Consider the following 21,894-nt stretch of genomic DNA (forward strand, 5'->3'; position numbering starts at 1 on the left):
ACTATTCATCCCACTGACACCAAATATGAGGCACTATTTATCCCACTGACGACAATTGTGGGGCACTATTCCTTACACCAATTTTTTAATCTTTTACTCCCATTCTAGGGCATTCTCTACTCCACCTGGCCACAGTCCGGCCCCTCTAAAGTTCGAAGGGCAGTAAACTGGCCCTTTGTTTCAAAAGTTTGGAGACCTCTGCTCTAGTCTATATGAAAGAAAAACATTCGAGCTGGAGTAAAAACAGCCTAATAACATTCAGTTTTGCCACACACAACAAATGTACATGAAGTTTCACAGGATTTTTTTTACATTTTTTGTTATAAATTCACTCCTAGGTTTGTCATATCTGTTATTCTTTTAATTTAAAACATTCCGCAATGAAATGATCCCGCTAATGTACCATCAACTATTGGCAGAATAATTATTTTTACCAGGAGTTCCCCAACACCCCAAAACTATTTCAAGGGTCCCTCCAGAGTAAAAAGTGTATTCGCTACATACAGGACAGGGTTATAACCGCCATCATCCTTTTAGATGACTCCAATGGTGGAGCTTGTCCAGCAGTGAGGAGGTTAATACGACATTCCGCGCCGACGTTTTATTTCCTGGAATAGTCGTTTTGCGAACGTTTGGTTGGGGAGAAGTGTTAAAACGCTCCGCCTGGAGCTCCCACTTCAATCACAGCTCGGCTTTACCAACCTTTAATGCGATAATGTAAATAGCGGAGGGAGGAAGCTGCAGGCATTGCGCAGAATAAATCCCGTTTTACGGTCCGGTGTTTTTGCGGTCGGTATGCAGATTTTTTTTTCACATTTGCGGATTTCCTTTTATTTGTTTTTGTCTCATTTCAGAGGGAGCGAGATAGCTAGAAATTGCATTTTCACTTTGAAAACTTTTATTAAGTTGGTCCGTCTGGGGAATGGCGGTGGAGGTTGGGCCATCGGTCGGCTTGTCGTTGGGTTGCTACGCTATGCCTTCCGCGGGCCAATTCATTCTCTTGCAGAAATCCCCTTTCGGGTGTTTGGTTTTGCCATAACGTTCCAGCTGTAGAGACGGGATGGTGGATCGCCAGCCGACCAGGCCTTGCGTAGTTTGCGGAACGGCCGGTGATGGGTCAACCTGGATATTGGGGAGACAAAAGAAATGTCCTGAGAGCTGGTCTTGTTATTATTTCACAAAAATGATGCATTGATTGCATGCTACAGATTAGGGATGTTTACTAGAAGCAGTGGTCTCTCTGCACAGATCTAACCCCCTCCTTTCTAAATCATGTGTACAGCTCTGCTTTCTGCAGATTTCATGTTCCCTGCTCTGGAGAGCTCTAGATCTGACCTAACAAGGAGATAGGTGGACCTCTGCAGAGAGAGGGGATGGTGGACCTCTGCAGAGAGAGGGGATGGTGGACCTCTGCAGAGAGAGGGGATGGTGAACATCTGCAGAGAGAGGGGATGGTGGACCTCTGCAGAGAGAGGGGATGGTGGACCTCTGCAGAGAGAGGGGATAGGTGGACCTCTGCAGAGAGAGGGGATGGTGAACATCTGCAGAGAGAGGGGATGGTGAACATCTGCAGGGAGAGGGGATGGTGGACCTCTGCAGAGAGAGGGGATAGGTGGACCTCTGCAGAGAGAGGGGATGGTAGACCTCTGCAGAGAGAGGGGATAGGTGGACCTCTGCAGAGAGAGGGGATAGGTGGACCTCTGCAGAGAGAGGGGATAGGTGGACCTCTGCAGAGAGAGGGGATAGGTGGACCTCTGCAGAGAGAGGGGATAGGTGGACCTCTGCAGAGAGAGGGGATAGGTGGACCTCTGCAGAGAGAGGGGATGGTAGACCTCTGCAGAGAGAGGGGATGGTAGACCTCTGAAGAGAGAGGGGGTGGTGGACCTCTGCAGAGAGAGGGGATGCTGGACCTCTGCAGAGAGAGGGGATGGTGGATCGCCAGTCTACCAGGCCTTGCGTAGTTTGCGTTACGGCCGGTGATGGGTCAACTTGGACATGGAGACAAAAGAAAAGTCCTGAGAGCTGGTCTTGTTATTATTTCACAAAAATGATGCATTGATTGCATGCTACAGATTAGGGAAGTTTACTAGAAGCAGTGGTCTCTCTGCACAGATCTAACCCCCTCCTTTCTAAATAAAAAGTACAGCTCTGCATTCTGAAGATCTCATGTTCCCTGCTCTGGAGAGCTCTAGATCTGACCTAACAAGGGGATAGGTGAACCTCTGCAGAGAGAGGGGATAGGTGGACCTCTGCAGAGAGAGGGGATAGGTGGACCTCTGCAGAGAGAGGGGATGGTGGACCTCTGCAGAGAGAGGGGATGGTGGACCTCTGCAGAGAGAGGGGATAGGTGGACCTCTGCAGAGAGAGGGGATAGGTGGACCTCTGCAGAGAGAGGGGATGGTGGACCTCTGCAGAGAGAGAGGGGTCAGTGGCTCGTCAGACAACCAGGCATTGCATAGTTTGCGGTACAGCTGGCGTTGGGTCAGCCTGGACATTGTGGAGACAAAAACATCTCGAGAGCTGGTCATGTTATTCACAAAAATTAGGAAATGTCTTGAGAGCTGGTCATGTTGTTATTTCCCAAAAATGATCTATTGAGTGTAATGTTTCGTAGAAGCAGTGGTCTCTCTGCAGAGATCTAACCCACCCTTTCTGAGTCAGATTTACAGCTCTGCAATCTGCAGTGCTCATGCTCCCTGCTTTTGGGAGCTCTGGATATGATTCAGCAGGGACCTTGGAGGACCTCTGCAGAGAGACCACTGCTTCCTCAAACACTTGTTTGGGGTTTAAAGGTAGTTTGTCAGGATATCAATTTCAGAAGCTTCTCATTGTGTTGTAGGCTCCAGCTCTCTCATTATATCTTTGTAACCTGATGAGTTGCTGAGCTGGAACCATTCTGGAGCCAGCGAAGTCCCTACAACCCGTACCACGTGCTTGTACCCGGTCTAAAGCAAGTTTGACCGGTCCAGAACTCGTGCCTTCAGAAACAAGACAGCAATGGCAGCTTCCATATTCCCAGACAAGTTCACTTTAAGGCTTTTTACCCTCCTTGATATGGTCCGCCTTGGCCCAGGACACCGTTACCAGTTAGACGTCTATTTCAAGTTTCAAAACCCCCCACCAGAAAAATGGTGGATGGAATGAGGTTGCTGTAGGACACGTGGACCTGTTGGCTTCCTCTGTGATTGAACCCTTACATCTTCTGTAGCTTATTTCAGAGAGAATAATCAATCATTTAATTTCCAACTTCCCACAGGAACGGGATATCCCCAGCCGGTCACTTACCTTGATTAACTTTTCCAGCGGGGTGGTGGGCCGGACCCGCAGATGTTCTGGAACGTCTAATTGCAACTTCCCATTTTGTCCTCTCTCTTCATCCGTCACCTGCAGGAAATGTGTTCAGTGTCATGTCAGTAAATGTTACTCCCTTTGGCCCCCTTCTGAACGTTATACTCCGTTGTGGTGCCTCACAGCACACGCAGTATTGTGAACATCACCCAGCATTGCGTTAATGCAACCCATTCATGTAGAATGGACTGGCAAAGCCCCTTAAAGCCCAAAAATGAGGTGCCATTCTAAACATACACTATATTGCCAAAAGTATGGGGCCGCCGCCCTTTCCACGGACATGACCCTTATTGGCCCCACAGTCTTAGTCCGTAGGGTTCAATATTGAGTTGGCCCCGCCCTTTCCACGCACATGACCTTTAATGGCCCCCCAGTCTTAGTCCGTAGGGTTCAGTATTGAGTTGGCCCCGCCCTTTGCAGCTATAACAGCTTCAACTCTTCTGGGAAGGCCATCAACAAGGTTTAGGAGGGTGTCTATGGGAAGGTTGGACCATTCTTCCAGAAGCACATTTGTCAGGTCAGGCACTGATGTCGGGGGAGGAGGCCTGGCTCGCAGTCCCCGCTCTAATTCATCCCAAAGGTGTTCTATGGGGTTGAGGTCAGGACTCTGTGCAGGACAGTCAAGTTCCTCCACCCCAAACTGGCTCCTCCATGTCTTTATGGACCTTGCTTTGTGCACTGGTGGGCAGTCATGTTGGAACTGGAAGGGACCATCCCCAAACTCTTCCCACAAAGTTGGGAGCATGAAATTGTTCAAAATTTTGCCTTAAGAGTTCCCTTCACTGGAACTAGGGGGCCAAGCCCAACCCCTGAAAAACAACCCCACACCATAATCCCCCCTCCAACAAACTTTACACTTGGCACAATGCAGTCGGGCAAGTACCGTTCTCCTGGCAACCGCCAAAGCCAGACACGGCTATCGGATTGCCAGACAGAGAAGCGTGATTGGTCACTCCAGAGGACACGTCTCCACTGCTCTAGAGTCCAGTGGCAGCGTGCTTTACACCACGGCATCCGACGCTTTGCATTGCACTTGGTGATGTAAGGCTTGGATGCAGCGGCTCGGCCATGGAAACCCATTCCATGAAGCTCTCTACGCACTGTTGTTGGGCTCATCTGAAGGCCACACCAAGTTTGGAGGTCTTTAGCTATTGACTCTGCAGACAGTTGGCGACTTCTGCGCACTGTGCGCTTCAGCATGCGCTGACCCCGCTCTGTCATGTGACGTGGCCTACCACTTGGTGGCTGAGTGGCTGTTGTTCCCAGTTGCTTCCACTTTGTTATAATCCCACTAACAGTTGAGCGTGGAATATTTAGTAGCCAGGAAATGTCACGGATGGACTTATTGCCCAGGTGGCCACCTATCACGGGACCACGCTTGGAGTCACTGAGCTCCTGAGAGCGACCCATTCTTTCACCAATGTTTGTAGAAGCAGTCTGCATGCCTAGGGGCTTGATTGTATACACCTGTGTCCATGGAGGGGATTGGAACACCTGAATCACATGATTGGGAGGGCGGGGCCAATATTTTAGGCAATATAGTGTGTATTGTGCTAACGTCCAGTATAATGTGCATGTTACTGCATCACATAGGAAAAAAGGCTGCCTGTATAACACATGGGTGGGCTTTAACGCCACACGCCGCACATTTGCGGCTGATGTTTCTGTAATGGGAGTGTGTTCCCAGCAGGGGTGGACTGACCATTTGGAAACTGACAACTTACGGGGCTCCCAGGCAATAGGGGATCATGGGGCCCCTGTGTCCTTGCCCAAACTCAAAAAAGCCTATGAAAAAGGTACCAGGGGCATCTCATGGGGCCCCCTACTGACCCCGGGCCCTCAGGCAGTGCCCGAGTTTCCAAATGGTCAGTCGGCCCCTGGTTCTGGAGTCCTTCCATACGTCATATCCTAGGGCAGGGGTAGGCAACCTGAGAGCCGCAGGACTACAAGTTCCATCATGCCTCTGCAAGTCATAGCTGTAACTGTCAGTTTTGTCATCTTTGCAATGCCTCATGGGAAATGTAGTTCCACAACAGCCAGACAGCCGCAGGTTGCCTACCCCTGTCCTAGGGTGACAACACTGCCACTTATTAGACACTGTGACTGAGTGTTGTCACCCTAGAACAGGAAGTGTATTTAAACAAAAAAAAAATCTTAATAAATAATAAGCTTCCTATAAAATGATTTATGCCTTTAACATATTTTGTGCATTTTATTTACCCGTAAAAACCTCCTTTGTGTAGACATCCAAAATTCCTAAGACCGCTACTGGGTGTCACTGTCCTAAATGTGATATCAGCAGCCTCCGGACTGTTAAAAAGGCAATACTCTAGTAATCTCTTTCATTTCTCACGGTGGGAGAGGAGCTGGGCCAGCACGGACAGTAATTAGACCCTCCCAGAAGAATAGAGAGCTGTGATGTGTAAAGAGGGAGGGGGCTGTGCTGGGGAATTGACTCGTCCTGGGGGGGGGGGGGGGGTGTACATGCAGAGACGATTACCTTGGTGAATGGCGTGGTGAGGAATCCCCACTCCTCCGGCCACTTTTTGGCAGCCTCCTCTTCCTTCTTCACATGAGTCTTCCTAAACAGGAAAAGCAATGCTTTAGGCAAGGCAATCTCTTTTTTATTTGAAAGCTGAAAAAAATAAAAAATAAAAAAAGTTTTAGAGAGGCTATATAGCCTCTAAAACCTTTTTTATTTTAATTTTTTTTAGATTTACATTTAGTAATGTGGGGTTGGGACCTGCGGCAGACTGACAAATCATGGGGCCCCTGGGCAACAGGGGATCATGGGGCCCCTGTGTCCTTGCCCACACTCAAACCACACCCAAAAAAGCCTAAGAAAGGCACCAGGGACATCTCATGGGGCCCCCTACCGACCCCGGGCCCACGGGCAGTGCCCGACTACCCGAATGGTCAGTCCGCCCCTGGTTGGGACCCCGTCAGGTCTGGAGTGACTCGCCCTCTATATTTCAATGAAGAAAAAAAATCATTGGAGAGACGCTGGGACTTTTGATGTGAGTTTATACCACGTAGCAAGAGGGGAAAAAAAAACTTGGCTCAAGGTTAGGCTGATCACAACAGACAAGGCTACCTTCCAGTGGATAAAAGGGAGGAGGTAATTTCATTCGGCCTGGCAGTACTCGGGTCGCTGGTTCGAATCCTAACCACGGCACCACCTGCCTGGAGTTTGCATGTTCTCCCTGTGCCTGCGTGGGTTTACTCCGGGTACTCCGGTTTCCTCCCACACTCCAAAGACATGCTGGTGGGTGAATTGTCTCCTGTCTAAACTGGCCCTAGTATGTGTATGAATGTGCGTTAGGCTGGCCATACATTATACAATTTTCTTGAGAATTTTGCTTTAGGGCTCGCTCCAAAAACGCCGCATGCGCGGTTTAGAGGCAGTTGCTAGGCATTTGCCAAGCGTTAAAAACGCCCCACAAACGCCTATAATGAAGTTTGAATGGTGTTAACGCCCCGCAACCGCACCGCGGAGCGGCACCATGGACTTGAATAGGAGGCTTCAACTCCTACTGACTCGACCAGAGGCATCCGATTTTGCCGTGACGCGACGCCAACACTCTGCAATGTGCAGAATTTTCTGAGGCGTTTGGAAAAGGGTAAAAACGCTTCCCAAACGCCTGTCTGCCGCCGGCTAACAAGGCGAGTGTGAACGTAGCTTTAGATTTACCAAAAACCGTATAATAGGAGGTCAAACCTGACAACACTTTCAGTTGTATCCAATTAGGCGGGCCCTTGTGATGAAGGTAAATCTAAAGGAAATTGGGCAGAATATGCTCCTCGGGGGCGGGGACTGATGTGAATGTACAATATATATGTAAAGCGCTGCGTAAATGGACGGCGCTGTATAAGTACCTGAAATAAATAATAATATAGTGCATGCAATCGAAACACAAGTTATTTTATAATCGAATGTTACTAAAAATTCCCTTTCCTTTTCAATCTGCAGCCGCTGTCATTTTCTGCAAAATGCAATATGGCGGCCTGGCGCACAGAACGCCCCCCCCAGAAATGTAATTTCCTGCTTGTGTGATTGGCTCACTACCCTAAGGGTCCTTTCACATTGAGCTGACCCATTTAGCAGATCCGCTTGCTCAGCGGGGGGGGGGATCTCTCCGCCGATCCCCGTTGAGCAAGCGGATGACAGTTCTGTGTCCACTCCCCTGCTGCAGAGCGGACACAGAGCAGCTCGCTCTCCTCATTGGGCGGTCAGATGAAAACGGACCACCTGCCGTTTCCATCCGACGGACGGAAGGTGAAGTGGATCGGATCGGTGGGTGTAAACGGTCACATGCCCGTTTACCCCCCAGCTAAATGGAGCTTCCGATCGGGTCAGGCGAACCTGATCCCAACGTCCAATTGAAAGAGGCCTAAGATACAAGTCAGATTTTGGGCATCCCCTGTAACACAAATGTCTTTTTTGGTGAGAAACTCCCAAAGGAAAAAAAAAATCACGTCTAAAAGGATGCAGACCCTGCCACTTTCCTCATTAGGGCCCTGCAGGCACATTATATAGTCACTCCCATTCACATTCACTCTCTGCACATGGACACAGACAAACAAACAGCTATTTCGTCAGGATAACAAAAGGTAGGAATGTGTAACAGAGACAAGATATAGGATCTGTCATGTTCCCACAAACATACACGCAACATATGCAGGATGTACATATATACAATCCCCCTGTGCTGCATACACAGCCTTCTGTATGTACACGTGTCTGACATGTACTATGCAAACAGATCTCTGCACCCCGTACATACAACACTCCCCGGCAGGGGCGCACTGACAACTCATGGGGCCCCCGGGCAATAAGGGATCATGGGGCCCCTGTGTCCTTGCCCAAGCTAAAAAAAGCCTATGAAAAAGGTACCAGGGGCATCTCATGGGGCCCCCTACTGACCCCGGGCCCTCGGGCAGTGCCTGAGTTTCCAAATGGTCAGTCCGCCCCTTCTCCCCGGGGGGGCAGAAGAATACTCCAGACACTACGCCTCATCTCTCTCTCTATATCTATATATATATATACGTCATACACCTGACCTACATACATGTACCATACACCTGACCTACATACATGTACCATACACCTGCACTATATACACACGTCATACACCTGACCTACATACATGTACCATACACCTGCACTATACACACGTCATACACCTGACCTACATACATGTACCATACACCTGCACTATACACACGTCATACACCTGACCTACATACATGTACCATACACCTGCACTATACACACGTCATACACTTGACCTACATACATGTACCATACACCTGCACTATACACACGTCATACACTTGACCTACATACATGTACCATACACCTGCACTATATACACACGTCATACACCTGACCTACATACATGTACCATACACCTGCACTATATACACACGTCATACACCTGACCTACATACATGTACCATACACCTGCACTATATACACACGTCATACACCTGACCTACATACATGTACCATACACCTGCACTATACACACGTCATACACCTGACCTACATACATGTACCATACACCTGCACTATACACACGTCATACACCTGACCTACATACATGTACCATACACCTGCACTATACACACGTCATACACCTGACCTACCTACATGTACCATACACCTGCACTATACACACACGTCATACACCTGACCTACATACATGTACCATACACCTACACTATATACACGTCATACACCTGACCTACATACATGTACCATACACCTGCACTATATACACACGTCATACACCTGACCTACATACATGTACCATACACCTGCACTATACACACGTCATACACCTGACCTACATACATGTACTATACACCTGCACTATACACACGTCATACACCTGACCTACATACATGTACCATACACCTGCACTATACACACGTCATACACCTGACCTACATACATGTACCATACACCTGCACTATACACACGTCATACACCTGACCTACATACATGTACCATACACCTGCACTATACACACACGTCATACACCTGACCTACATACATGTACCATACAACTACACTATATACACGTCATACACCTGACCTACATACATGTACCATACACCTGCACTATATACACGTCATACACCTGACCTACATACATGTACCATACACCTGCACTATATACACACGTCATACACCTGACCTACATACATGTACCATACACCTGCACTATATACACACGTCATACACCTGACCTACATACATGTACCATACACCTGCACTATATACACACGTCATACACCTGACCTACATACATGTACCATACACCTGCACTATACACACGTCATACACCTGACCTACATACATGTACCATACACCTGCACTATATACACACGTCATACACCTGACCTACATACATGTACCATACACCTGCACTATACACACAAGTCATACACCTGACCTACATACATGTACCATACACCTGCACTATATACACACGTCATACACCTGCACTATACACACAAGTCATACACCTGACCTACATACATGTACCATACACCTGCACTATATACACACACCAGGGACGCCCCCCGAGTCTCTCGCTTGTATTCGGGGCGCAGTGATAGACGCACATTGCGCCCAGCAGACGGCAGGATCCCACCCCCGCTCTAGTCACCCGGACATAATAGATCATGCGTCACTATTTGCACCTTTTCCTTCCACCCCACCAGCCATGTCTGGGGCCCCGTGTGCGTGTTCCCATGGTCTTCCCTGGCTTGGAATGTATATTCCCCTATCATGCACCCTCCATGCGCCCCTCATAGGTACACACAGGAGGGTGATGCGGATAAACATCCCCCGTTCTGATGTCACCGTCTCAGGTCATGGCCTCAGTGGCCCCGCCACCACCCCGGGGCCCCGCTGGCCCCAGTGCCCTCTACACAGGGCTTTACCAGATCATGTCCTGGGCTACCAAGTTGTGGTCCTTGGCCTGGCTGTGCGGGACGGCCGCCATGGCTCTCCACGCTGCTCTCCCTACAGACGGCTGGGCCTGTGTACATGTTGCCTGACAACCAGTGACACCGTCACCGAGGGAATGTGAGGCCTTCCCTCCCCCCATTCATGACAACCAGTGACACCGTCACCGAGGGAATGTGAGGCCTTCCCTCCCCCCATTCATGACAACCAGTGACACCGTCACCGAGGGAATGTGAGGCCTTCCCTCCCCCCATTCATGACAACCAGTGACACCGTCACCGAGGGAATGTGAGGCCTTCCCTCCCCCCATTCATGACAACCAGTGACACCGTCACCAAAGCAGTGTGAGGCCTTCCCTCCCCCCACTCATGACAACCTCGCTGCCTGATTCCAGAGCTGGGGCCGGGCAGCTCTGTGGCCTCAGGAGGACTACAAGTCCCAGCAGGGCCAGATGCCAGCTATACATAGGTGTCAGATGGATGTCCCTACATCTAGAGAAGGAAAAAACAAATCTTCCATAGGAAAGGGAATGTAGTCCTCCCTGCACCTCATTGTGGTTGTCAGCCTATGGGGTAGAAAGGGGCTTCAGATGTGGCCCTTGACATCACGAAAGGGCCACGCATATAATATTCAGTGTATGTCATACTAGGAGAGACTGTCAGAGACTGCAGGAATAACAGGAGATGACGATCAGAGACTGTGGATATGCTGCAGGTTTGGTTGGACGCTGGGGACCGGCCCCAAAAGACAGCGAGAGACTGGGGACAGGCCCCCAAAAGACAGCGAGAGACTGGGGACAGGCCCCCAAAAGACAGCGAGAGACTGGGGACAGGCCCCCAAAAGACAGCGAGAGACTGGGGACAGGCCCCCAAAAGACAGCGAGAGACTGGGGACAGGCCCCCAAAAGACAGCGAGAGACTGGGGACAGGCCCCCAAAAGACAGCGAGAGACTGGGGACAGGCCCCCAAAAGACAGCGAGAGACTGGGGACAGGCCCCAAAAGACAGCGAGAGACTGGGGACAGGCCCCCAAAAGACAGCGAGAGACTGGGGACAGGCCCCCAAAAGACAGCGAGAGACTGGGGACAGGCCCCCAAAAGACAGCGAGAGACTGGGGAAATACTGCACACGACAGCGAGAGACTGGGGACAGGCCCCAAAAGACAGCGAGAGACTGGGGACAGGCCCCCAAAAGACAGCGAGAGACTGGGGAAATACTGCACACGACAGCGAGAGACTGGGGACAGGCCCCAAAAGACAGCGAGAGACTGGGACATGCTACAAAAGAAATTGAAAGACTGAGGACATGCTGCAAAAGACAGTGAGAAACTGGGGACAAGTCACATATTTGGTTGGTCTCTCACTACCTTCTTCGGCCTGTCCCCAGTCTCTCGCTGTCTTCTTCGGCCTGTCCCCAGTCTCTCGCTGTCTTCTTTGGCATGTCCACAGTCTCTCGCTGTCTTCTGTGGCATGTCCCCAGTCTCTCGCTGTCTTCTTCGGCCTGTCCCCAGTCTCTCGCTGTCTTCTTCGGCATGTCCCCAGTCTCTCGCTGTCTTCTTCGGCATGTCCCCAGTCTCTCGCTGTCTTCTTCGGCATGTCCCCAGTCTCTCGCTGTCTTCTTCGGCATGTCCCCAGTCTCTCGCTGTCTTCTTTGGCATGTCCCCAGTCTCTCGCTGTCTTCTTCGGCATGTCCCCAGTCTCTCGCTGTCTTCTTCGGCATGTCCCCAGTCTCTCGCTGTCTTCTTCGGCATGTCCCCAGTCTCTCGCTGTCTTCTTCGGCATGTCCCCAGTCTCTCGCTGTCTTCTTCGGCATGTCCCCAGTCTCTCGCTGTCTTCTTCGGCATGTTCCCAGTCTTTCGCTGTCTTCTTTGGCACGTCCCCAGTCTCCCGCTGTCTTTTTCGGCACGTCCCCAGTCTCCCGCTGTCTTTTTCGGCACGTCCCCAGTCTCTCGCTGTCTTCTGCGGCATGTTCCCAGTCTCTCGCTGTCTTCTGCAGCATGTCCCCAGTCTCTCGCTGTCTTCTGCGGCATGTTCCCAGTCTAGAACCAAACATGTAGTATATCAACAGTCTCTGGCCATCATCTGCTATGTTATGTCTGCAGTCTCTGACAGTCTCTTCTAGTATTATGCTAAGGGAGACAATGGGTGGGGGACATGCCGCAGAAGACAGCAAGAGACTGGGGACATGCTGCAGAAGACAGCAAGAGACTGGGGACATGCTGCAGAAGACAGCAAGAGACTGGGGACATGCTGCAGAAGACAGCAAGAGACTGGGGACATGCTGCAGAAGACAGCAAGAGACTGGGGACATGCTGCAGAAGACAGCAAGAGACTGGGGACATGCTGCAGAAGACAGTGAGAGACTGGGGACATGCTGCAGAAGACAGTGAGAGACTGGGGCAAGGGCGGACTGACAACTCATGGGGCCCCCCAGCAGTACGGAATCATGGGGCCCCTGTGTCCTCGCCCACGCTCAAACCACACTCAAAAAAGCCCAAGGTACTAGGGGCATCTCATGGGGCCTCCTAATGACCCCGTGCCCTCGGGCAGTGCCCAAGTAGCCGAATGGTCAGTCGGCCCCTGGACTGGGGACATGTTGTGAGCCTAGAAGAAATCATTGTTAATCCCACTACAAGACTGCTGGGGTCCTAGGGCCACATAACAAGTAGCTAAGGGCTGCATGTGGCCCTGGGGCCACAGGTTGGGCACCAGGGATTAGAGAGGACATCACAGTGAATGTAGTACAGCAACGGGCAGACAGATGTCTCTTGCCTTGTGATAGCCTGCTGTAGAAGAGACAGTTTTTCACCCAATATCACACATTTATTTTTTACAAACCACAACAGCAAACAATCATCAAATTTGCAAAAAACAATACAAAAAATATAAAAGGAAACAAAACAAAAAAACACAAAAGGAAACAAAACAAACAACACAAAGGAAACAAAACAAACTCAAAGGAAACAAGCCAACCTACTAGGGCAGCACAGTGGCTAAATGGTTAGCACTTCCTCCTGGCAGCACTAGGGGTCCTTGGTTCCATTCCCAACCATGGCACCACCTGCCTGGAGTTTGCATGCATGTGCCTGCATGGGTTTCCTCCGGGTACTCTGGTTTCCTCCCACAATCCAAAGACATGCTGGTAGGTTAATTGGCTCCTGTCTAAATTGGCCCTAGTATAGATATGTATGAATGTGAGTTAGGGACCTTAGATTGTACGCCCCTTGAGGGTTAGGGACCTTAGATTGTACGCCCCTTGAGGGTTAGGGACCTTAGATTGTACGCCCCTTGAGGGTTAGGGACCTTAGATTGTACGCCCCTTGAGGGTTAGGGACCTTAGATTGTACGCCCCTTGAGGGTTAGGGACCTTAGATTGTACGCCCCTCGAGGGTTAGGGACCTTAGATTGTACGCCCCTTGAGGGTTAGGGACCTTAGATTGTACGCCCCTTGAGGGTTAGGGACCTTAGATTGTACGCCCCTTGAGGGTTAGGGACCTTAGATTGTACGCCCCTTGAGGGTTAGGGACCTTAGATTGTACCCCCTTGAGGGTTAGGGACCTTAGATTGTACCCCCCTTGAGGATTAGGGATCTTAGATTGTACCCCCTTGAGGGTTAGGGACCTTAGATTGTACGCCCCTTGAGGGTTAGGGACCTTAGATTGTACGCCCCTTGAGGGTTAGGGACCTTAGATTGTACGCCCCTCGAGGGTTAGGGACCTTAGATTGTACGCCCCTTGAGGGTTAGGGACCTTAGATTGTACGCCCCTTGAGGGTTAGGGACCTTAGATTGTACCCCCTTGAGGGTTAGGGACCTTAGATCGTATGCCCCTTGAGGGTTAGGGACCTTAGATTGTACGCCCCTTGAGGGTTAGGGACCTTAGATTGTACGCCCCTTGAGGGTTAGGGACCTTAGATTGTACGCCCCTTGAGGGTTAGGGACCTTAGATTGTACGCCCCTTGAGGGTTAGGGACCTTAGATTGTACGCCCCTTGAGGGTTAGGGACCTTAGATTGTACGCCCCTTGAGGGTTAGGGACCTTAGATTGTACACCCCTTGAGGGTTAGGGACCTTAGATTGTACGCCCCTTGAGGGTTAGGGACCTTAGATTGTACCCCCTTGAGGGTTAGGGACCTTAGATTGTACCCCCTTGAGGGTTAGGGACCTTAGATTGTACCCCCTTGAGGGTTAGGGACCTTAGATTGTCCGCCCCTTGAGGGTTAGGGATCTTAGATTGTACATCCCTTGAGGGTTAGGGTCTGATGTGAATGTACAATATATATGTAAAGTGCTGCGTAAATTGACGGCGCTATATAAGTACCTGAAATAAATAAATAATACTCTAAATACACTCCCAAAAATCCTCACACTTCAAATAAAGAAAAAAAGTTAATTCATTTTAGGCAAACTTTCCCAATTCGGCAATATATGTGACGGTGATATTGGTAATTTTGCAGCAAAATCAATTTCCCCCGAATCACGCCTCTCATCCCTGAACACAACGAACTGAAAAACAACAATCCCAGGATGGAGACGCTTGGCCACGCACAGTGCGATTCGCACTACACCATCCCGCTCGCCGGTGAGTTCATTTGGTCTTTTGTTTGCCACACAAAGCCTTCTAATGGTGAACGGAAGAAAAGTGTTTTATTTATTCATCAGACATCTGCGCCGTGTGAGATAACGGTTGTAATTAGCGCCCCGGCCTCTCGGAGATCAATGACGCTCCAGAAATAGCGCGGGGCCCTCCGCTCTCACCCAGGTGCTCTGACCTATCCAACTCCCATTTACCAATTAGGCGGCAATTAAACGAGACGCTCGGGAACGGCTGGCTGGCCCGTTTATTGGCCTCGCTGCGGCTGATATTTATCTTACTAAATCATTTTTCATTTATATAAATATTTGGTAAATGTTTAGACGAGGAACCAAGATGGCTCGGATGAATACAATGTCTCAGTCCTTCCCTAAGGATGGAGGATTATGGGAAGGGGTGCAGAGCAGCAAACACAAGGTAGCATGTGTGGGGGAAAAAAAAATAAGCGCCCCCTTTTACCCAGCTGGCAAACACCAGATACCCCCATTTTAATGGCGCCCTTTAGCCGCGATCCCACAGTAAATGGCTGTTCCCGACTGACACGAGCGAATCCAGCTCGTTAATCCGGTGCGCAATGTTGAAATATATTTATAGCTGAGACACATCCCGCTCGTTCTATTAAATGGTACAATGTCCCTGAAAAAAAAAAAAGAAAAGAAAATATCTTCCTCCCGCTTAATGTCGAAATTAAAAAGCAGGAAGGCAGGGGGCCCCAGACTCTTTAATAGTCTGAGCGCTCTCCTCCAAAAATATATTATAGCAGCACAATAGTTTGCTACGCGGGAAAGTTTTCCGGGATGATTAGAAACGGATTTTAAAAAATGCGTTCCAGGTTTTAATTTTATGCATAGAGAATTAATGATCAGAACCCCTCGGAGACTCACTGTCAGCTTAACATATTCACAATGATTTAAAACACAGATGTTATTACCACCAAACCCTTTCACTGCTCGCGTCTCCTTCTACCGGCGATGTCAGGAGATGGATTTCATAGCTAAGAAAAAGAAGATACCGGGTTTTTTTAAGAACACTCTGAAAAAAGTTTCTGTGTCGTGGGAGGAAGTCGGGAAAAGTCTTCTAAAAGTTCTACTTCCAACCGCTGCAGCTAAGGAGGAACTCTGAGCAAATGCAAAACTTCCCTATACTCAGTGCTTTGCTGTTTCCTCTCTTTTTTTCTGTTTACCCCCTCTTCTCCTTTTTCTCTTTTCCCTTTATTTTCATTTCCCTTCCTCTTTCCTCTCCTCTCTTCCTCTCTCCTCTCTTCCTCTTCCTCTCTCCTTTCCCCTCTTCCTCTCCCTTCTTCCTCTCTCCTCTTCCCCTCTCCTTTTCCTTTCTCCCCTTTCTCTCTTTCTCTACCCTCTTCCTCTCTCCTCTCTTTCATTCCCCTCTCCACTCTTCATCTTCTTCATCTCTTTCTCTCCCCTCTCTTCTCTTCGTCTCTTCCTCTTTCCTCTCCCCTCTTCTCCTCTCCCCTCTCCTCTTCCCCTCTTCTCCTCTCCCCTCTCCTCTTCCCCTCTTCTCCTCTCCTCTTCCCCTCATCTCCTCTCCCCTCTCATCTTCCCCTCTTCTCCTCTCCTCCTCTCCCCTCTTCTCTTCCCCTCTCTCCTCTCTTCCCCTCTCTATTCCCCTCTCTTTTCTCCTCTCTTCCCCTCTCTCCTCTTCTCTCTTTCCCTCTCTCCTCTAGTCTCTTCCCCTCTCTTCCCCTCTCTCCTCTCTTCCCCTCCTCTCTTCCTCTCCTCTCTTCCCCTCTCTCCTCTCTTCCCCTCTCTCCTCTACTCTCTTCCCCTCTCTTCCCCTCTCTCCTCTCTTCCCCTCCTCTCTTCCTCTCCTCTCTTCCCCTCTCTCCTCTCTTCCCCTCTCTTCCTCTCCTCTCTTCCCTTCTCTTCCTCTCCTCTCTTCCTCTCCTCTTTTCCTCTCTCCTCCCCTCTCCTCTCTTCCCCTCTCTCCTCTCTTCCCCTCTCTCTTCCCCTCTCTTCCCCTCTCTCCTCTCCTCTCCTCTCTTCCCCTCTCTCCTCTTCTTCTCCTCTCTTCCTCTCCTCTCTCCTCTTCCTCTCTTCTTTTCCCTTCTCTTTTCTCTCTCCTCTCCTCTCTTCTCCTCTCTCCCCCTCTCTCTTCTCCTCTCTCCTCTCCTCCCCTCTCTCCTCTTCTTCTCCTCTCTTTCTCTCTCCTCTCCTCTCTCCTCTTCCTCTCTTCTTTTCCCTTCTCTTTTCTCTCTCCTCTCCTCTCTTCTCCTCTCTCCCCCTCTCTCTTCTCCTCTCTCCTCTCCTCCCCTCTCTCCTCTTCTTCTCCTCTCTTTCTCTCTCCTCTCCTCTCTCCTCTTCCTCTCTTCTTTTCCCTTCTCTTTTCTCTTTCCTCTCCTCTCTTCCCCTCTCCTCTATCTATCTATATGTATTTTTACACAGTCTATTATGTTTAGTTACCTCTTAGCCATGACCTCGGTGTATATTCATTTTCCATCATCCCATCCCATTTATATTCAATTCCCATCCTTCCAATGAGGAGAATGGCCACACTGGCTGCTGAAAAGGAAGAGACAACAGAGATCAGGGATGACTGACACAGCTTTACAGTGGCAACCTTTCTTATCTGCCGCATTGTCTGGGCAGCACACAGAGTTCAGGCGGATTTGCAGTCATATGATATGCAGCTGAAATGAGCGATCCATTTGTTTCTTCTGTTAATTGACTTCTCCCCCTCAGGCGTTCTTAATTCTTCAATAAGTCCTTTAGATTGCTGCACAGATCAGCGTCCTCTCCATGTCTTGTTGAAGGGGGAAGACTCGTGGCCTTGTCCTTTCTCTGATCTGTGAAATATATGTGAGGTCCAAGTACCTGTCTCCTAGGATGAGCGGCCTGTAATACCAACATCATCACAATACGGCCTGCACCCTGAACATGGTCGCCTCTCTTTGTTCCTCAGGCTCTGACAGTTGCATGTTTCCAGTGCAGGTAGGTGTTCCTGAGAAGTATAAGGGGCAGGCGGTCCTGTAAATGGAATACCCATCATACATCTCTCCTATTCTGCGGTGCCAAAGTTATCAAAACAGCAAGGTTTTTAGGTGTGATTGCATTGCTTGTCTGCTGGATTACAGCACCTCCTCTCCTCACCTCCATGGGGCCAGGTTGGTGGCAAGGTCCTTCAGCACCCAAGGCAAAAAAGGCAAGCCAAGTATGCTCCCTCCCATGACCTGGTGTGTATGCAGGGGTGGACTGACCATTTGGAAACTCTGGCACTGCCCGAGGGCCCGGGGTCAGTAGGGGGCCCCATGAGATGCCCCTGGTACCTTTTTCATAGGTTTTTTTGAGTTTGGGCAAGGACACAGGAGCCACATGATCCCCTATTGCCCGGGGGCCCCATGAGTTGTCAGTCCGCCCCGGTGTGTATGTATGACAGCGCTGAACCAATATTTGAGGAGTATAGGCAGGGGCGTATTTACCACAAGGCATTTGCCTAGGGCGGCAATTTTCAGGGGGGCAGCGCTGCCCCCCAGAAGAAGGAACCCACACTGCATGGGGACCAGGTAGGATCCATGAGAGCCTGCGGGTTGCTTGACGATGTATGCAGAGCTCGAATCTAGGTCCCAGGGATGACCGGAGCTGTGAAGGTGAGTGTCTGTGAGGTTCTTTCTCTCTTTTGCCAGGGATGGTAGGGGGTGGCAGCGGGGGTACGCGGGAGGCGGTGGCGGTGGAAAGCTCTCTTGGCCGGGGGAGGGGGGGGGTGTTTTGGTTGGTGTCAGGCTCTCTCCTTTTGGGGGGGTGGGTTGCTGGTTGGTATTATGCTCTCTCTGTGGTGGGGGGGGGGATGTTGGTCAGTGTCAGGCTCTCTCTTTTGGGGGGTTGTTGGTCGGTGTTATACGCTCTCCACAGTGGGGGGGGGGTTACGTGTTGGTTGGTGTCAGGCTCTCTCCTTTTGGGGGGGGGTGGGTTGCTGGTTGGTGTTATGCTCTCTCTGTGGTGGGGGGGGGGATGTTGGTCAGTGTCAGGCTCTCTCTTTTGGGGGGTTGTTGGTCGGTGTTGTACGCTCTCCACAGTGGGGGGAGGGTTACGTGTTGGTTGGTGTCAGGCTCTCTCCTTTTGGGGGGGTGGGTTGCTTGTTGGTGCTCTGCTCTCTCTGTAGTGGGGGGATGTTGGTCAGTGTTAGGCTCTCTCTTTTGGGGGGGTTGTTGTTTGGTGTTATACGCTCTCCACAGTGGGGGGGGGGGCGTGTTGGTTGGTGTCATGGGTGGGGGGCCCATGGAACACAGCTCACTTTGGATAGGTGGGGAGACCCCTGTCTCTGCTCCCCATATCCCTATTATGTGTAAGTCACCCTGTGCCTGTTAGGGGTACAGGGTGATCTGTCCTAATATTGTGTAGACATGTATAAGTGAGGTGGGGGTTGTGGATTGTTTAATGATGTGTGGTTGCATCCCATTGTTCTATTGTGTGTCTTGCTTGGGAGCAAACTATTATGTATGTGTTTATGTGTATTGGCTTGGTGGGGGTGTCTCCAGCAGCCCTCCCTTCTGATGGGACTGTCTGTAGGTGTGTCTCTTGTTACTAAATGTAGATTGCCCCGCCCTGTGTCATTATGCAGGGAGGGGGGATTGTCCCCTGAGTGTATATATCTTGTATCTGTGTTAAAATAAACTAGTCTACTTCCTGGTATACTTCAAGACTGGTGTCATCTAGTCTTGTATGGTCAGCTGTGGTGTCTGTGGTCGGTGTTCGGATGGGGAAGCGGTATTCTAACGGAACTACCCAAGCGCAGACTGGGTTGGTTCCGTTACAGATAGTTTCCTGGCAAATTTGGAGAAGCCTGGAAAAGGTAGGCCCAACAAAAAGTGGATGGGCTCAAATGAAATAGAAGCCTGTAAAAGTAACTGCAAAAGGCTAAGGACCTCTCTCCAGAAAGGTGCAATTTGTTGGCAAGTCCAGAAAATGTGGTGTTTCCTCACCACATCGCCAGCAGACAGGAAAAACACTCGGATTGCGAGCATATATATACAGTCATGGCCGAAATTGTTGGCACCCTTGATATTTCTCCAGGAAATCATGTATTTCTCACGAAACGTATTGCATTAACACATGTTTTGCTATACACATGTTTATTCCCTTTGTGTGTATTGGGACAAAACAAAAAAAGGGAGGAAAGAAAGCAAATTCGACATAATGTCACACAAACCTCCAAAAATGGGCTGGACAAAAGTATTGGCACCCTTTCACAACTGCGGATAAATAAGAATGTTACAAGCATGTGATGCTCCTGTAAACTCACCTGGGGCAAGTAACAGGTGTGGGCAATATAGAAATCACACCTGAAAGCAGATAAAAAGGAGAGACGTTCACTTAACCTTTGCATTGTGTGTCTGTCTGTGCCACACTAAGCATGGACAACAGAAAGAGGAGACGAGAACTGTCTGAGGACCTGAGAACCAAAATTGTGGCAAAATATCAACAATCTCAAGGTTACAAGTCCATCTCCAGAGAACTAGATTTGCCTTTGTCCACAGTGCGCAACATTATCAAGAAGTTTGCAACCCATGGCACTGTAGCTAATCTCCCTGGTCGTGGACGGATGAGGAAAATTGATGAAAGATTGCAACGCAGAATAGTCCGGATGGTGGATAAGCAGCCCCAAACATGTTCCAAAGACATTCAAGCTGTCCTGCAGGCTCAGGGAGCATCAGTGTCAGCGCGAACTATCCGTCGACATTTAAATGAAATGAAACGCTATGGCAGGAGACCCAGGAGGACCCCACTGCTGACACAGAGACATAAAAAAGCAAGACTACAGTTTGCCAAAATGTACTTGAGTAAGCCAAAAGCCTTCTGGGAAAACGTCTTGTGGACAGATGAGACCAAGATAGAGCTTTTCGGTAAAGCACATCATTCTACTGTTTACCGAAAACGGAATGAGGCCTACAAAGAACAAAACACAGTACCTACGGTAAAATATGGTGGAGGTTCAATGATGTTTTGGGGTTGTTTTGCTGCCTCTGGCACTGGGTGCCTTGACTGTGTGCAAGGCATCATGAAATCTGAGGATTACCAAAGGATTTTGGGTCGCACTGTAGGGCCCAGTGTCAGAAAGCTGGGTTTGCGTCCAAGATCCTGGGTCTTCCAGCAGGACAATGACCCCAAACATACGTCAAAAAGCACTCAGAAATGGATGGCAAAGAAGCGCTGGAGAGTTCTGAAGTGGCCAGCAATGAGCCCAGATCTAAATCCCATTGAACACCTGTGGAGAGATCTTAAAATTGCTGTTGGGAAAAGGTGTCCTTCCAATAAGAGAGACCTGGAGCTGTTTGCAAAGGAAGAGTGGTCCAAAATTCCGGGTGAGAGGTGTCAGAAGCTTATTGATGGTTATAGGAAGCGACTGATTTCAGTTATGTTTTCCAAAGGGTGTGCAACCAAATATTAAGTTAAGGGTGCCAATACTTTTGTCCAGCCCATTTTTGGGGTTTTGTGTGACATTATGTCATATTTGCTTTTCTGCCTCTGTTTTATATTTGTTCCAATACATACAAAGGGAATAAACATGTGTATAGCAAAACATGTGTTAATGCAATACCTTTTTTGTGTGAAATACTTGATTTTCAGGAAAAATATCAAGGGTGCCAACAATTTCGGCCATGACTGTATGTGTGTGTGTGTGTGTATATATATGTATATATATATGTATGTATGTATGTATGTGTATAAGTATGTATATATACAGTTGCAAGAAAAAGTATGTGAACCCCTTGGGATTACGTGGAGTTTTGCATGAATTGGGCATAAAATGTGCTCTGAACGTCATCTAAGTCACAATAGAAGAACACAGTCTGCTGAACATAATACTACACAAACATTAGATGTTGCCATGGTTTAATTGCACATAACATGTAAACATTCACAGTGCAGGGAGGAAAAAGTTTGTGAACCTTTGGACTTAATAACTGGTTGACCCTCCTTTGGCAGCAATAACCTCAACCAAACGTTTCCTGTAGTTGCAGATC

At 49.4% G+C, this 21,894-nt stretch overlaps 1 protein-coding gene and 1 long non-coding RNA gene across 6 annotated transcripts in view; one reads left to right on the top strand and one right to left on the bottom strand.

The window, feature by feature from the left end:
- LOC149452189 (uncharacterized) overlaps nt 1-21,894 on the top strand; it is a 154,829-nt gene that overhangs the window by 8,767 nt on the left and 124,168 nt on the right. The window contains exon 1 of one of the 3 annotated variants that reach the window (XR_016314909.1): nt 17,407-17,863. The exons of the other annotated variants lie outside the window; for them this stretch is intronic. This is a non-coding gene — a long non-coding RNA (uncharacterized LOC149452189). Of the gene's footprint in view, nt 1-17,406; nt 17,864-21,894 lie in introns of those variants that run through there. 3 annotated transcript variants of the gene reach the window in all.
- On the bottom strand, nt 340-17,467 carry CIMIP1 (ciliary microtubule inner protein 1). Of its 3 annotated transcripts, XM_089689669.1 has the most exons (5): nt 17,336-17,452; nt 15,847-15,909; nt 5,849-5,930; nt 3,286-3,384; nt 340-1,122 (listed from the first exon to the last, which is right to left on the bottom strand). In XM_089689669.1, exons 1-5 carry the CDS (start codon nt 17,344-17,346, stop codon nt 967-969), a joined length of 411 nt encoding a protein of 136 aa, XP_089545795.1. In that variant the 5' UTR covers nt 17,347-17,452; the 3' UTR covers nt 340-966. The 3 variants fall into 3 exon arrangements, with proteins under 3 accessions (XP_089545795.1, XP_089545797.1, XP_089545796.1); XM_089689671.1 differs by lacking the exon at nt 15,847-15,909 and having other exon boundaries at nt 17,336-17,467; XM_089689670.1 differs by lacking the exons at nt 15,847-15,909; nt 17,336-17,452 and adding an exon at nt 10,303-10,434.

The sequence above is a fragment of the Staurois parvus genome, unplaced genomic scaffold (genome assembly GCF_062004578.1).
Source record: "Staurois parvus isolate SC_StPar_1 unplaced genomic scaffold, SC_StPar_1.0 ptg000490l, whole genome shotgun sequence".
Taxonomy (NCBI): domain Eukaryota; kingdom Metazoa; phylum Chordata; class Amphibia; order Anura; family Ranidae; genus Staurois; species Staurois parvus.

Excerpts from the sequence above, each read along its gene's own strand:
- CIMIP1 (XM_089689669.1), bottom strand. Across the intron at positions 5,931-15,846 it reads AGCAGTGAAAGGGTTTGGTG|GAAGACTCATGTGAAGAAGG; the intron begins GTAATAACATCT and ends TTTCCTGTTTAG. Across the intron at positions 1,123-3,285 it reads CGCTGGAAAAGTTAATCAAG|GTTGACCCATCACCGGCCGT; the intron begins GTAAGTGACCGG and ends CCCAATATCCAG.